At 42.0% G+C, this 14827-nt stretch overlaps 1 protein-coding gene and 1 non-coding gene across 2 annotated transcripts in view; both read right to left on the bottom strand.

Moving 5' to 3' along the window:
• Positions 1–11601, bottom strand: part of LOC109901190 (zinc finger protein 184-like) — a 32327-nt gene extending 20726 nt beyond the window's left edge. The window contains exon 1 of the mRNA XM_031837822.1: positions 11083–11601. Coding sequence (XP_031693682.1) covers positions 11083–11362 — 280 coding nt within the window. The 5' untranslated portion in view covers positions 11363–11601. The remainder of the gene's footprint in view (positions 1–11082) is intronic.
• Positions 8730–8782, bottom strand: LOC116376589 (U7 small nuclear RNA). The gene has a single exon (XR_004212034.1). It is a non-coding gene; the product is annotated as a U7 small nuclear RNA (small nuclear RNA).
• Positions 11602–14827: the final 3226 nt, after the last annotated feature.

The raw sequence follows: 14827 nt of genomic DNA, 5'->3' as shown, positions 1-14827 counted from the left end.
GAATCATGAGTGACTCCATTTGTAATAAGTTTCAATAAAAAAAAAATTGGTCGAATTTCTGTTGAAGACTGAAAAATGATTTTGGTGCATTTTCCCCCATATTCCATCCAGTTCGCTTTATTTTTATAAAATATTACACTGGATCTCTTGAATAAGTTCCTTAATTTCTTTTACAGTTTTTGCCATCTGTCTGTACTGTTAGTCCTTCAATTTCCGTTGTTAATATGGACTCTTGACCTTTTGTTTTATAGATGAGTACTAAAATTGCCAATATATTTTGTACAATATTGCCTCTGTCTAGAATTGGTAAGGATCTAAGGTAACACTTCTCATAACTTCTTGATATAATATTTATTGATTGATGTATTATGTTACATGCATCACATTGTTTTCATTGAGTAAATACTAAGAAATACAGTAAATCAAGAATATGGTTAGAACATGATATTATGTCTTTGCGCAAGAAAGCTAAGTAATCAGGGGAATTATTGCATACTATCCAAAAATTGGCCCAAACCCAATTCTGGTTAACCATATATGTGGTTAACACATCTAAAATCATGAGCAGAGGAGAACAGAGCAACAGGGTTACTATACATAACTTTAACTCTTAATTTTTTTTTTTTATATATATATATATTTTTTAATCGGTTCTCCAAAATTGAAATATTCTAGGCATTTGTATATAAACTCCAGTCGTACTTTATCAAAAGCCTTTTCAAAGTCAGCTATGAAAACCAGGCCCCGCAGCCTCTGCCTTCTCGTCCAGGCAATGTGCCAAGTTTTTGGCGACAAAAGCATGAAACTTGGTACACTTGTACAATTTGGTTCCTTGTGGTTCCTTCACATTTTCGGATACGGAGGCGTCGCAAAAACGCCTCTTGGCGGCCGCTGGTGAGGACCATAGCCCATTTTCCATTCCGCCATAACCAAATAATGTATTTTGCATCATATCTTCAGAATCAAACATGATAACACAGAATAGGTGATGTATACCCCTGTTTTTTGATGGTCAATGATTACAATGATACCATGCACATCATCACAAATGCCCCCTGGCTGCCGTGGAGGCCATTATGCTATTATGCCATTACTGGACAATGTATTTTCCATCATATCTTCTGAACCAAACATGATAACACAGGAAAGGTCTACCCTGTCATGACGTGACCTTTTTGGGTGAGGACCATAGCCCTCTCTCTCCCACCACAGGTTTGATGGTCATAAATACCTAAAACTCTTTACCCCCCTCAGCCAAAATGAAGGTTGAGAATCCCTTTGTTACCACAGAGAAAGACTGCAGTATGGTAACGTCAAAAGGTTGAATAATTTAACAGTATTTCTTTATTCCAAGCAGTTGGAGTGGTCCATGGACACTTAAGGAACAGTCATGCCAAGTTTGTTTCATTTGGTGACCTCATGAAGGACAGGAGACACACATTACTGTTTCTTTGTCTGTATTCACTTCTCAATTATGGGGTTTACATCTGAATGTTGTATAAAATAAATGATTGAGTATAGGAATACTTTTGAAAAGATGAAAAGTGATGTTAGCCTTCTAAATGAGTATGGGTTTTCATATAAAGTTTTAACTAGTCAGTGACCACACCCCGTGAGCACAGACATTTACATCGGCATCATGGAACGCCCCCTTTTCTACTCTAATATAAAAGCCACTTCCATTTTTTTTTTTACATTAGTCAAGATAAGGCCGGGATGGGGTCGCCACGTTTAAATGGCTACTACTCTCTAGAGACCAAAACATGCTGGTGTGAAGTGGTTTAAGCTACAACTCTTCAAAAGGACAAGACCAGAGAACGTGGAGATCATCCCCACGCTGAAATTGTGAAAGTCTACAAACTAAAGACCAATTATTCGGGCTGCAGCTGTTTCAATACTTTAGTCTGGTAAACGCATCCAATCTAAGAACATCTCTGAATGGAACTCTGACGTATCCATTATAACAACCTACAACCACGAAAGACCTTGGGACTTCTGGGGAACGCAACCAGAGACTCTCTGATGAACTATTATCCAGCAGACGGACCGGCAATCACAGAGAGGGACAACAAAGGCAAACACTTGTAAATATGTAAATTGCTATTTATTTTCTAATGAGCGGCTGTTCATGTTCAAAGTAGTGCATGTTCATTTAAATGAGTGTAGTTATGAACTGTATTACAGTGGTTCCACTGAGTTTCCCGCTCTTGAGCTTTCCCCACCGCTTTCCTTTGTCTACCAAGCCGTCATATCGGTTTCGTCTGCTAGGGACTTTTCCTTGTGTTATGTTAGTAACCAATGTATGACCTATTTTGTGTGCGTTTGTAATTCTGTGATTGATAGGAAATAAATAATTTTGCCAATTTGTATATTGCTGATTCATGATTTGATTCTAGAGTTCATGCAGATATCCAAGGGTTTGCGACATTCAGGAATGAGACTGATGAGGTAACAATACATTAATAGAAGACTAATCGATAAGATAATAAAATATCTGAAGAGTTAGTCGGGAAATTGAAACTCTATAAACATTTTCCCGTGGTGCCCCGAATTCCTAGTTAATTACTATCTCGTGATTTGTTTAATTATGGAATAATTACACATAGAGAAATTATTTGATAATATTACAGTCTTCACATTTAATGACAGCAAAAGCTACGACTACGCCTATGTTTTGATGGTCAAGGATTACAATGGTGCCATGTACAACATCATAAATAGTTCCGATTATTATATAATGGTGGACTTTGTAAACCCTGTAAGTAACCTTGTGTAAATTCATGGAACACAAGGGCCTTTGATTTGTCTGGACCCAGGAACCTGGAGATTTCATGGGCACGTATGTGCTTGTCTTTCCCAAATATCAACCACCACTCCTAAAATTATATTTCAGAAGAGAAAGTGCTCCATTTTGGAGCACTTTATGATCACATTCCCAGTCAAGATAACATCAATCAAGCTCATTTTGAGATGTTCATTTAGAAAGGAACAAATTCTAAATTTTAAAAAGTATTACTATACTATACAATAATCATATATTAAATAAGTATATAAAAGCACACTAAACAGACTAATCATGAGACTAACCAGTGACGTGAACTAGACAGAAGATAAAAGCTAAGACAACAGAGAATCCAGGTAAGCCTGTGTGAAGAAGTGTGTTAGTGTGGACCTGAATATGTGCATGGATTGTGAGGTTGACATGGAGAGGGAGTTCCAGCGTTGGGGAGCTGCACTGCTAAAAGTCTGGTCTCACATGGAGCAGAGCCTGGTGCGAGGGAGGGTGAGGAGGCAAGTGTCAGGAGTGAAGTGAACAGGTGGGAGAGAAGGGGTGCAGGTGGTCAGTAAGGTATGTGGGCGCCAGTCCATTGAGTACTTTGTAGGTGAGCATGAGCAATTTGAAGATGATCCTGTATTGAACTTGAAGATAGTGGAGTTTGATGAGGGTGGGTTGATGTAGTCCCCAAGGTATCGCGTGTCGAGGACTCTCAACTGCATTTTTTACATGTTGAAGTCTGTCCAGTGTTTTGGTGGGGAGTCCGTAGTGAATGGCGCTGCAGTAGTCAAAGAGTGATAAAAACAAGTTTGAATGAGGGTTTCAGTGCCTCTACAATCTTTAAGGCCACCGACTGAAGCAAACTAAACCTGCATTTAAATGCTCACCTTGGCAGAGCAATTCAAAATAAAAGTGTGTCAATAATATTTTCAGCAGAGATATTTGTCACTAGTGCTCATTATTCTTTATCTGGAGTTAATGTATTCTGCGTTTTGTGTTTGTTCCCAAAGGCTGTTCCATCTACAAGTGCAACCTTGGTTTCAGGGTGCAGGCTCACTTCCATTGTTTTTGTGAGTCTTTGTTTTGAATAAGAATCAGTTCCTCCAACACTTGAATAAAAGCCATGGGACACAACCCACACTCAAGCCTTTTTGCTTGACATCATGGAAAAATCCAAATAAATCAGCTAAGACCTCAGGAAAAAATGTGTAGACCTCCACAAGTCTGATTCATCCTTGGGAGCAATTTCCAAATAACTGAAGGTACCACGTTCATCTGTACAAACAATAGTACGCAAGTATGAACACCATGGGACCACGTAGCCGTCATACCGCTCAGGAAGGAGAAGCGTTCTGTCTCCTAGAGATGAACGTACAATGGTGCGAATAGTGCAAATCCATCCCAGAACAACAGCAAAGGACCTTGTGAAGATGCTGGAGGAAACAAATGCAAAAGTTTCTATATCCACAGTAAAACGAGTCCTATATCAATATAACCTGAAAGGCCGCTCAGCAAGGAAGAAGCCACTGCTTCAAAGCCGCCATAAGAAAGCCAGACTACGGGTTGCAACTGCACATGGGGACAAAGATCGTACTTTTTGAAGAATTGTCCTCTGGTCTGATGAAACAAATATGGAACTGTTTGGCCATAATGACCATTTATGTTTGGAGGAAAAAGGGGAACGCTTGCAAGCCGAAGAACGTCATCCCAACCACGAAGCACGGGGGTGGCAGCATCATGTTGTGGGGGTGCTTTGCTGCAGGAGGGACTGGTGCACTTCACAAAATAGATGGCATAATAAGAAAGTAAAATGATGTGAATATATTGGAGCACCATCTCAAGACATCAATCAGGAAGTTAAAGCTTGGTTGCAAATGTGTCTTCCAAATGGACAATGACACCAAGCATACTTCCAAAGTTGTGGAAAAATGGCTTAAGGACAACAAAGTCAAGGTATTGGAGTGGCCATCACAAAGCTCTGACCTCAATCCCATAGAAAATGTGTGGGCAGAACTGAAAGTGTGTGCGAGCAAGGAGGCCTTACAAACCTAACTAAGTTACACCAGCTCTGTCAGGAGGAATGGGCCAAAATTCCCCCAACTTATTGTGGGAAGCTTGTGGAAGGCTACCCGAAACATTTGACCCAATTTAAAGGCAAAGCTACCAAATACTAATTGAGTGTATGTCAACTTCTGACCCACCGGGAATTTAATGAAAGAAATAAAAGCTGAAATAAATCACTCTACTATTATTCTGACATTTCACATTCTTAAAATAAAGTGGCCTAAGACAATACATTTTTACTAGGATTAAATGTCAGGAATTGTGAAAAACTGAGTTGAAATGTATTTGGCTAAGGTGTATGTAAACTTCCGACTTCAACTGTAAAAACTAGCAAACGGTGGTACGCCCCAAAGGCAACATGAAAAAAACTGGAAAAATCTGTCCAAGCATGTATTAAGTAAGTACTCAGGTGTTCACAGTGGGGATGTCACTTCAACTTCAAACCTGCCCAGCCAGTTCCTGGATCCAACGAAGGAAAATTGATTATTTGCTGTTGTCAAAACAATGCACGGTTCAAGTGTGCCTTTTCACATACAGAGAAAGGAGGAGGCACATGAAGTGTTCTGCGAGTCACCTCAATGCCCGTCTAACCATGAACTAGCACAACAATCAAGTGTTATTTTCTTTCAAATAGTTAGTGGACTATTGTACATTACAGTGGAAAGTGAAAACATGAGGGAAGATGTTTTGTTGGAGATGGTAGAAAATAAATGGTTTGGAGAAAAAAATGTCTGAGTGTCTGAAGCTCAATAAGAATAACAATAACAAGGCTATATACAGGGGGCACCGGTACCAAGTCAGGGTGCAGGGGTACAGGCTAGTTGAGGTAATCTGTACTTGTAGGTGGGGGCGAAGTGACTATGCATAGGTAACAAACAAACAGCGAGTAGTAGCAGTGTGCAAGGGGGGGGGGGGGGGGGTCAATGTAAATTGTCCGGTGGCGATTTTTATGAATTGTTCAGCAGTCCTCCGGTACCGCTTGCTGTGTGGTAGCAGAGAAAACAGTCTATAACTTGGGTCTCTGACAATTTTTAGGGCTTTCCTCTGACACCGCCTATTATATAGGTCCTGGATGGCAGGAAGCTTGGCCCCAGTGATGTACTGGGCCGTTTGCACTACCCTCTGTAGCACCTTACGGTCAGATGCCGAGCAGTTGCCATAACAGGTGGTGATGCAACCGGTCAGGATGCTCTCGATGGTGCAGCTGTAGAACAATTTGAGGATCTGGGGGGGGGGGGGGGGGGGGGGGGGGGGGGAGGGGGGAAAGGGTTTTGTCGTGCCCTCTTCACAACTGTCTTGGTATGTTTGGACCATGATAGTTAGTTGGTGATGTGGACACCAAGGAACTTGAAACTCTCGACTCGCTCTACTACAGCCCCGTCGATGTTAATAGGGGTCTGTTCGGCCCGCCTTTTCCTGTAGTCCACGATCAGCTCCTTTGTCCTGCTCACATTGAGAGAGAGGTTGTTGTCCTGGCACCACACTGCCAGTTCTCTGACCTCCTCCCTATAGGCCATCTCATTGTTGTCGGTGATCAGGCCACTGTTGTGTCGTCAGCAAACTTAATGATGGTGTTGGAGTTGTGTTTGGCCACGCAGTCGTGGGTGAACAGGGAGCACAGGAGGGAACTAAGTACACACCACTGAGGGGCCCCACTTTTGAGGATCAGCGTGGCGGACGTGTTGTTGCCTACTCTAACCACCTGGGGGCGGCCCGTCAGGAAGTCCAGGATCCAGTTGCAAAGGAAGGTGTTTAGTCCCAGTGTCTTTAGCTTAGAGATGAGCTTCGTGGGCACTATGGTGTTGAACGCTGAGCTGTAGTTGAACAGCATTCTCACATAGGTGTTCCTTTTGTCCAGGTGAGAAAGGGCGGTGTGGAGTGCGATTGAGATTGCATCATCTGTGGATCTGTTGGGGCGGTATGCAAATTGGAGTGGGCCTAGGGTGTCCGGGAGGATGCTGCTGATGTGAGCCATGGCCGGCCTTTCAAAGCACTTCATGGCTACCGACGTGAGTGCCACGGGGCGGTAATCATTTAGGCAGGTTACCTTCGCTTCCTTGGGCACAGGGACTACGGTGGTCTGCTTGTAGGTATTAAAGACTCTGTCAGGGAGAGGTTGAAAATGTCAGTGAAGACACTTGCCAGTTGGTCCGTGCATGCTTTGAGTACACGTCCTGGTAATCCGTCTGGCCCAGCGGCTTTGTGAATATTGACCTGTTTAAAGGTTTTGTTCACATCGGCTACCGAGAGCGTTTTCACACAGCCATCCAGACCAGCTGGTGCTCTCGTGCATGCTTCAGTGTTGCTTTCCTCAAAGTGAGCATAAAAGGTATTTAGCTCGTCTGGTAGGCTCGCGTCACTGGGCAGCTCGCATCTGGGTTTCCCTTTGTGGTCCGCAATAGTTTTCAAGCCCTGCCAGATCCGACGAGCGTGAGAGCCGGTGTAGTAGGATTCAATATTAATCTTGTATTGTTGCTTTGCTTGTTTGATGGTTCGTCTGAGGGCATAGCGGGATTTTTTACAAGTGTCCTGATTAGTCTCCCGCTCCTTGAAAGTGGCAGCTTTAGCCTTTAGCTCAATGCGCTTGTTGCCTGTAATCCATGGCTTCTTGTTGGGATATGTACGTACAGTCACTTTGGGGACAATGTCATCGATGCACTTATTGATGAAGCCGATGACTGAGGTGGTGTATTCCTCAATGCCATTGGATGGAACATATTCCAGTCTGTGCAAGCAAAACAGTCCTGTAATGTAGTGTCCATGTCATCTGACCACTTGCGTATTGAGCGAGTCACTGGTATGTCCTTAGAATTGTGGTCCGATTTGCCAAATGGAGGGCGGGGGAGAGCTTTGTATGCATCTCTGTGTGTGGAGTAAAGATGGTCTATGATTTTTTTCCCCCCTGGTTGCACATGTGACATGCTGGTAAAAATTTGGTAAAACTGATTTAATCCCGCCTGCATTAATTAAAGTCCCTGGCCACTAGGAGAGCCGCTTCTGGGTGAGCATTTTCTTCTTTGCTTATGGCCTTATAGCGTTGGTTGAGAGCGATCTTAGTGGCAGCTTCGCTTTGTGGTGGTAAATAGACGGCTACGAATAATACAGATGAGAACTCTCTTGGAAGATAGAGTGGTCGACAGCTTATCATAAGGTACTCTACCTCAGGCGAGCAATACCTCGAGACTTCTTTAATATTAGACATTGTGTACCAGCTGTTCTTGACAAAAAGACACACACCCCCACCCCTCATCTTACCAGACGTAGTGTCTCTATTCTGCCGGTGCATGGAAAATCTAGCCAGCTCTATATTGTCCGTTTCTAGGAGAAACGTTTCAAGGAGAATGGAAGGCATTGGGAGTTTACTCGCTCGCCTCCGGCTTCTCAGAAGGATCCCTGATCTGCGTCCCCTTTTCTGGCGTCTTTTCTTCACGCAAAAAGCGTGGATATGGGCCTGTTCCAGTGAAAGCAGGATATCCTTCTCGTCGGACTCGTTAAAGGAAAAAGTTTATTCAAGTCTGCGGTGAGTAATTACTTTTCTGATGTCCAGAAGTTATTTTGGGTCATAAGAGATGGTAGCAGCAAAATTATGTACAAAAAGAAGTTACACAAAACGCAAATTATTATAATTTTTTTTAAATTGCACAATTGGTTGGGAGAACGTAAAACGTCAGCCATGTTCTTCAGTGCCATCTTCCTCTTTTTTTAAATTGCTCCAAAAACACAACAGGGAAGACTAATATTTAAACTCTTGTATAAATACTGTAGTGAAAAAAAACAGTAGTATATAGTATAGTAATTAGTATTTTTGCGGACTGTAATATACTGTAGTATTTACTGTCATTAGCGAAGTATTTACTCATGTTTTTGTTTTTATTATCTTGGACATAAAAGTGGCTTTCTCCTTGAGGAAACCTACTGGAGAAATACTAAAAGAGCACATTTTACAGACCTGTAGGTAGGACTGGGGTCTGAACAGATTTTGTATAACCTGTATGGAACAATATGGTCTATATTTGGCATGTAGGTTTCTCCCTTATGGGTGGAACAGAGTGGGATATGGGGAGGGGAATGGGGAGGGTATATGCAAATTAAATACTGTAGTATATACTATAGTAAAAGAAAGTGTTGTGTTTTTGCGAACATTATTGTTCTATTTACTGCAGTGTTTTTTGGGCAAATAATACTATAGTATTCTACAGTATACTACAATATTTTATAGTACGTAATACACATGATTGAGGGATACTACTGTGTGTATACTAAAGTTTACTATAGAAGTCTATTCTAAGTGTGGGCGGCAGGTAACCTAGTGTTTAGAGCGTTGGGCCAGTAACCAAAAGGTTGCTGGATCGAATCCCCGAACCGACAAGGTAAAAATATGTTGCTCTGCCCCTGAACAAGGCAGTCAACCCACTGTTCCCCTGTAGGCTGTCATTGTAAATAAGAATTTGTTCTTAATTGGACTTGCCTAGTTAAATAAAAGGTTAAATAAAAAAATTAAAATATTTTTTAAACGGTACTGTACAGTAAACTGTAGTATTTTTTCATGTGGGCAGACACCTGTCTCCATGCTTCACTTCAAGGCCCTTTGTGACAACACATGCAACTTCTCTTGTGCTTCATGTGGACACTATCCTCCTATTGTGATTATGGATATTGGCTGATAAGTCATTAAGATATTAAATAACTTAAAATTGTCTGTTAAATTCAGTGCACCAGAATGTCCCATTTAAGTTTGAAATCTCTATTTCCTGTTTTAAGTATGTGTGTGTCTCTCTCTCTTTCTGTCAGGTGGTAGGCTTTGGAGAGGAGAACAACCAGGCAGAGCAGCTGTGGCCCCGACCCCAGCCCTACAGAGGGGGAAGAGGACCAAGGCCCCTAAGACCTCCACTTTATCCTACAGAGAAGTGTCCATGCTGACCTTCCCACCTCGCCCATGCTGGCCAACGTTCATTGATGACATCCACGCATTCTCCTCCTCCCTTACCCTCTACCCCTACCACAAAATCCTCAAGTAGATTGGTTCCGTACATTGGTTCCGCATAGCAGGAGGCAATTAGTCAGCCAGGCCGGAACGCAGTGCAGTGGTGTCTTCAGGAGCTAAACTCATCTCTACCCCTTCTCCTTTCTCCATGGCCAAAACTATATTGTTTGAGAGCTCTTTGGGTTGTCCTTTTGTTCTCACCCGTCCCTGATTGATTGAATAGCATGATAATCTTTGCTGTGAATGGTAAGGGAAGAAAAGAGAAGAGAAGAGGGATTCTATCATCTCTGTCATGTATCTTCATTCTTTTTTTGTTGAAGAAGCATCGAGTGTATTTTAAAAATGGACATTAGGGTTAACATATACATGTTCATACTAAGATTTTATGGATCGAAAAAGTGAGGTATGTTTGTCATAGCGGTAAGATACATTATTGATACATTGTCAGTATGTGACAGATTTCTGATTTGTTTTTTAGGTATTGTTGTAACTTTGATTCTGTTTTAGAGAGGCAAAAGGGAAAACCTCACCGTTACTGTAGGTTTAACATTTCAGCCCTACCGCTGCCTTTAAAACCACTAGACTGGCATGTTTATAGCTATAACCTGTTATCATCATCATCTTTAAGTGTAAATATTTACTTATGCAGAAACTGGTATCAGGCTTATTTTTCTCATATGAACCCAATTGTCTACACTGCAAGAGAAATACAATTGCTAAAATTGTCATGGCATATCATACCACTGTTCTACATGATTAATAACTGAATGTCCTCATCAATTTATCAATAATTCTGATACGTTTCCACTGAGTTCATTTTAATGTGTTTGTTTTTGTCATTTTCAGTACCTCAAACGGATTATTTCGGACATACACATCATTGTAAGTTTTCTATACATACATTTTGGAAAATGTATTGCATAAATATACGTGATTGTGATCAAACGCGATGGTGTCCTGAGATAATCGGTGTTTTTTCTATGAATTTGTTTTCTACTTCTGTAGTCATAAAATAACGAATTCAGGGAAAGAAAATAGATGTAGAATCATCCTTAATCCCTACCACATACAGGTAGATGGCGATAGTATTGGTTTTGTTGACAGGCTAGTTTTAGTCACAGGTCATACTTTAGGGCTGCAGCTGGATAGTAATTGAAATGTTCAGGGCACCAAATTGTACAAGTGTTGCAAATTATATGCTTTATGAAAAAGTGAAAATAATTTTCATACAGCGCCGGGACTATTCTGCTAAATGTACCTCTTGCCATTCCTCTGTATGCGTCGACGAGCTTGACACTTCTGGGACTGGTGTAGAAACGCTCTCGCATTGTCCTCTCTGCGCGCTCCCGTGACACCTTCAGTTCCAGAAGCTGTAGTTTCCTCCTTAATGACCTATTTTCTTTCTGGCTTTGAGTTATTTCCAAACGAAACACTGCATAGTCGTCATCTACGAGTTTGCAGACCTCTGCCACGGCTGCATTCGCTAGCACCTCCATAATGGAGGCTATTTGAGTGTGAAAAACCATATCGTTAGCCATTGTTAGTTAACGCTTATTAGCAGCTAGTAAGCGTTACCTAGATAACATTTAACAACCAAGTCCTGTTTCCAACGCGAATTAAAGACTACACTGGGTAAGTATTTGATGCTGTGCAGTTAAACGAGTCATATTTAGAGTTCCATGGTGTCAAAAACCGTATAAATAACAAAAATAAAAACTGTAACGTGGAAATCTCCTTGGTCACAGTGTACTTCCGTTTACACGGAGGTGAAAGGATGTTGTAGCTCAGGGGTGTGGTTAAATGAAAAGCGTTTGCGCAATGTTCTTTTAAATACGGTACTGCTTGTGACGTTACACATTCATCAGTATATATTTCAAGATCAGAGCAGACTTGAGGCGTAGGAGATCTGATTCATCAGCTAACATCACTTTTGGGGAATTCTGAAGCATTTATGTAATCAAAACGATCACAAAGGATTCATAAAGGTCATGTTACCTGACATGATATCTCATAGAACAAAACGTAAAATATCTCCTAAACTTGTCTTAACCTCAGACCTTATTTTCACCGTTTATCCCAAAACCCCATGAGAGGCTAGGTACCTCTCATTGTGAACGCTCATCCTGAACCTGTCTGTATTCATGAGGTAGCCTAGGCCCAGGCCTTCTATGAACCCAGTCACCAGGCATTATATGAGGCATTATATGAGATCCTGAAGGAGAAGACAGACTTGCTGATAGACTACCACCACTCTCTGCGAAGGCTGAAGCCCAGAGTGACCTGCTCTGTTCATCATGGATACTGTGGTGTTTGTATCATAGGAACAGGAGGGTCTATCTCTATCAGCCCCAGGCCCTGCTTCATCCCTGCAATGAGACTGTGAAGAGAAGGGTCTGGGCTGCAGACTGGATCCCTGACTGGAGCCTCTATCTCTCTGATGACCACCAGGACTGAGGTTGTTCAGTCCACTTGTCCACTGGTTGTGTTCTGTGTGGTGGTTGTGGTGGAGTCTCTGTCCCTCACGGTTGGGCCCTGGTTCCGATTCAGGAAGGAAGACCGACGGCTCCTGATCCAAGGTGGCTGGGTTTGTGACCAGCCACCTCAGAGGTCCAATATCTCCCACCAGTAACACTGGATATCAGCAGGTCCTGATGGACTGCAAACTGTAAACACAACTTGTACAGAAAAGCATTAAGGTTTATATTAGAAACTCTGCTGTACACACAGACATGACATGATAGTATAAAATGTTAACCACAGTCAAGCCCATCTCTAACACTGTGATTCAAGTACCTAACAATATGGAGCCATTGGAGTTTAATAAAAACATGTCCATATGTGTTGATTTAAGAATTAAATATAATGTTTTGGTTCGACTAAGAGAAGGGAAACTCAGTCCCTAAAATTATGAACAACAAAAAAGAATGTTGATTTTGTATTTAATTTCAACAAAATTGTTAAAAAATAACTTTTGTCACTATTGTAACACTTTACCTTTTCTGTAAATCTGGTACCCTCGCTTTGATAAAATGAGTTTTAGAATACTTTGGATAAGATTCAACATTACACACAGCTTCACTAATTCATGTCAAGTAATTTTTATTTAACCTTTATTTTACTAGGCAAGTCAGTTAAAAACAAATTTTTATTTTCAATGACGGCCTAGGAACAGTGGGTTAACACTGGATTAACAGGGGCAGAATGACAGATTTGTACCTTGTCAGCTCGGGGACAAGGCTACCCTGCCGCCATTAATTAATTAAGGCACTATCATCTCATTATAAAACACCAGCATCAACCAGCATCAAACAGGACCAGGTTGACTCTTCATCAGTGAAGCATTTTTACAGACACCATCACACCAACCATCACATCACATCATTTTCTGCTGGTGTATCCGGAGGTAGCTCCTCTCTGAGAACCTCTTCCCTCAGTGAGTACAAGTAAACGACCTCTCTCCTGTGTGGACCTCGTCACCTGATGCTGAACCTCTTCCCACACTGGGGCCAGCTGTAGGATTTCCCCTCTGTGTGGACCCTCTGGTGCCTCTTCAGGTTGGACAAGTGGGAGAAACTGACCTGGCACAGGTGGCAGCCAATTGATTTCTTCCCCATGTGCATCCTCCAAATCAAATCAAATTTATTTATATAGCCCTTTGTACATCAGCTGATATCTCAAAGTGCTGTACAGAAACCCAGCCTAAAACCCCAAACAGCAAGCAATGCAGGTGTAGAAGCACGGTGGCTAGGAAAAACTCCCTAGAAAGGCCAAAACCTAGGAAGAAACCTAGAGAGGAACCAGGCTATGTGGGGTGGCCAGTCCTCTTCTGGCTGTGCCGGGTGGAGATTATAACAGAACATGGCCAAGATGTTCAAATGTTCAAATGCTCCAACAGTTTGAGAAAATTGAACACGGGAAGCGCTTCTCTTTGGTGCTGCCACCTTCACTGATTCCGCCTCTACTACTGTTATTTGTCAAAGGGCTTGTGTAGCTACTTAGTGTTGAGGCACTGGCATTATCTGAGGTCTGGTTTAACATTAGGAGTATGTGAGGATGATGTAGGACAGGGAGTGTCTGTGTTGTCACAGGGTCCATGTTCCAGTTAATAGATCCTATAGAAGGCAGGCTGAAGGCAGCACCTGTTATGGGTTAAAACCTCTTCCTGCAGATGGTTGGCGGGAGGCTAAGATGCGTCGGCCATCTTTTGTCTACTCAGCAGGTCAATGTTCTCTGGTCCATCTTCTATTGTCTCATCTTTGACCAGCAGCAGATCAGGCTTCCCATCCTGCATGTCTTCTGACTGTAAGAGATACAGCGTGAGAGGATGTTGAATCAAGACATCTGATATGAGCACCCTGCTTTGGAGCATCTTCTGATTGGGCAATGAGGGATTGCTATGAGTACAATGTTGTTAGTTGATTTGAGTACAAACATGTTAGTTGATTTGATACTATTCAAACATGTTAGTTGATTTGATTACTTGACACTTTAATGGTTTGATAATTCAAAGACATGGTCCCACACTTAATGCAAAATGATTCAAGACCTGGGACTGTATCCACAAAGAGTCTCTGAGTAGAAGTCCTGATCGAGGACCAGGTCTCCACCTGTCTAGATGATCAAAAAACAAATAAAGCAACACCTTATGGCATGACGCCTACCTCATGTGACCTACTTGTTGTGTGTATGTACTGAACATGTATGTGTAACTGATAGACGCACACACATACATTACATGTTAATGTTTTTAAATGTATGTAAATTGTAGTCTTTTTTGTTATGGGCTCCCGAGTGGCGCAGTGGTCTAAGGCACTGCATCTCCGTACTTGAGACGTCACTACAGACATCCTGGTTCGATTCCAGGCTGTATCACAACCGGCCGTGATTGGGAGTCCCATAGTTTTGGGGCACGCCTGAGAGTTCCTCAAGTACACCAGTTGAAAACCACTGCTATGGACTACAAGGCAGGGGAACCCTAACCATATTTTCATCCCTGTCCTATG

This window comes from Oncorhynchus kisutch, linkage group LG12 (genome assembly GCF_002021735.2).
Source record: "Oncorhynchus kisutch isolate 150728-3 linkage group LG12, Okis_V2, whole genome shotgun sequence".
Lineage (NCBI taxonomy): Eukaryota > Metazoa > Chordata > Actinopteri > Salmoniformes > Salmonidae > Oncorhynchus > Oncorhynchus kisutch.
This window is presented reverse-complemented; position numbering and strand designations above follow the sequence as displayed.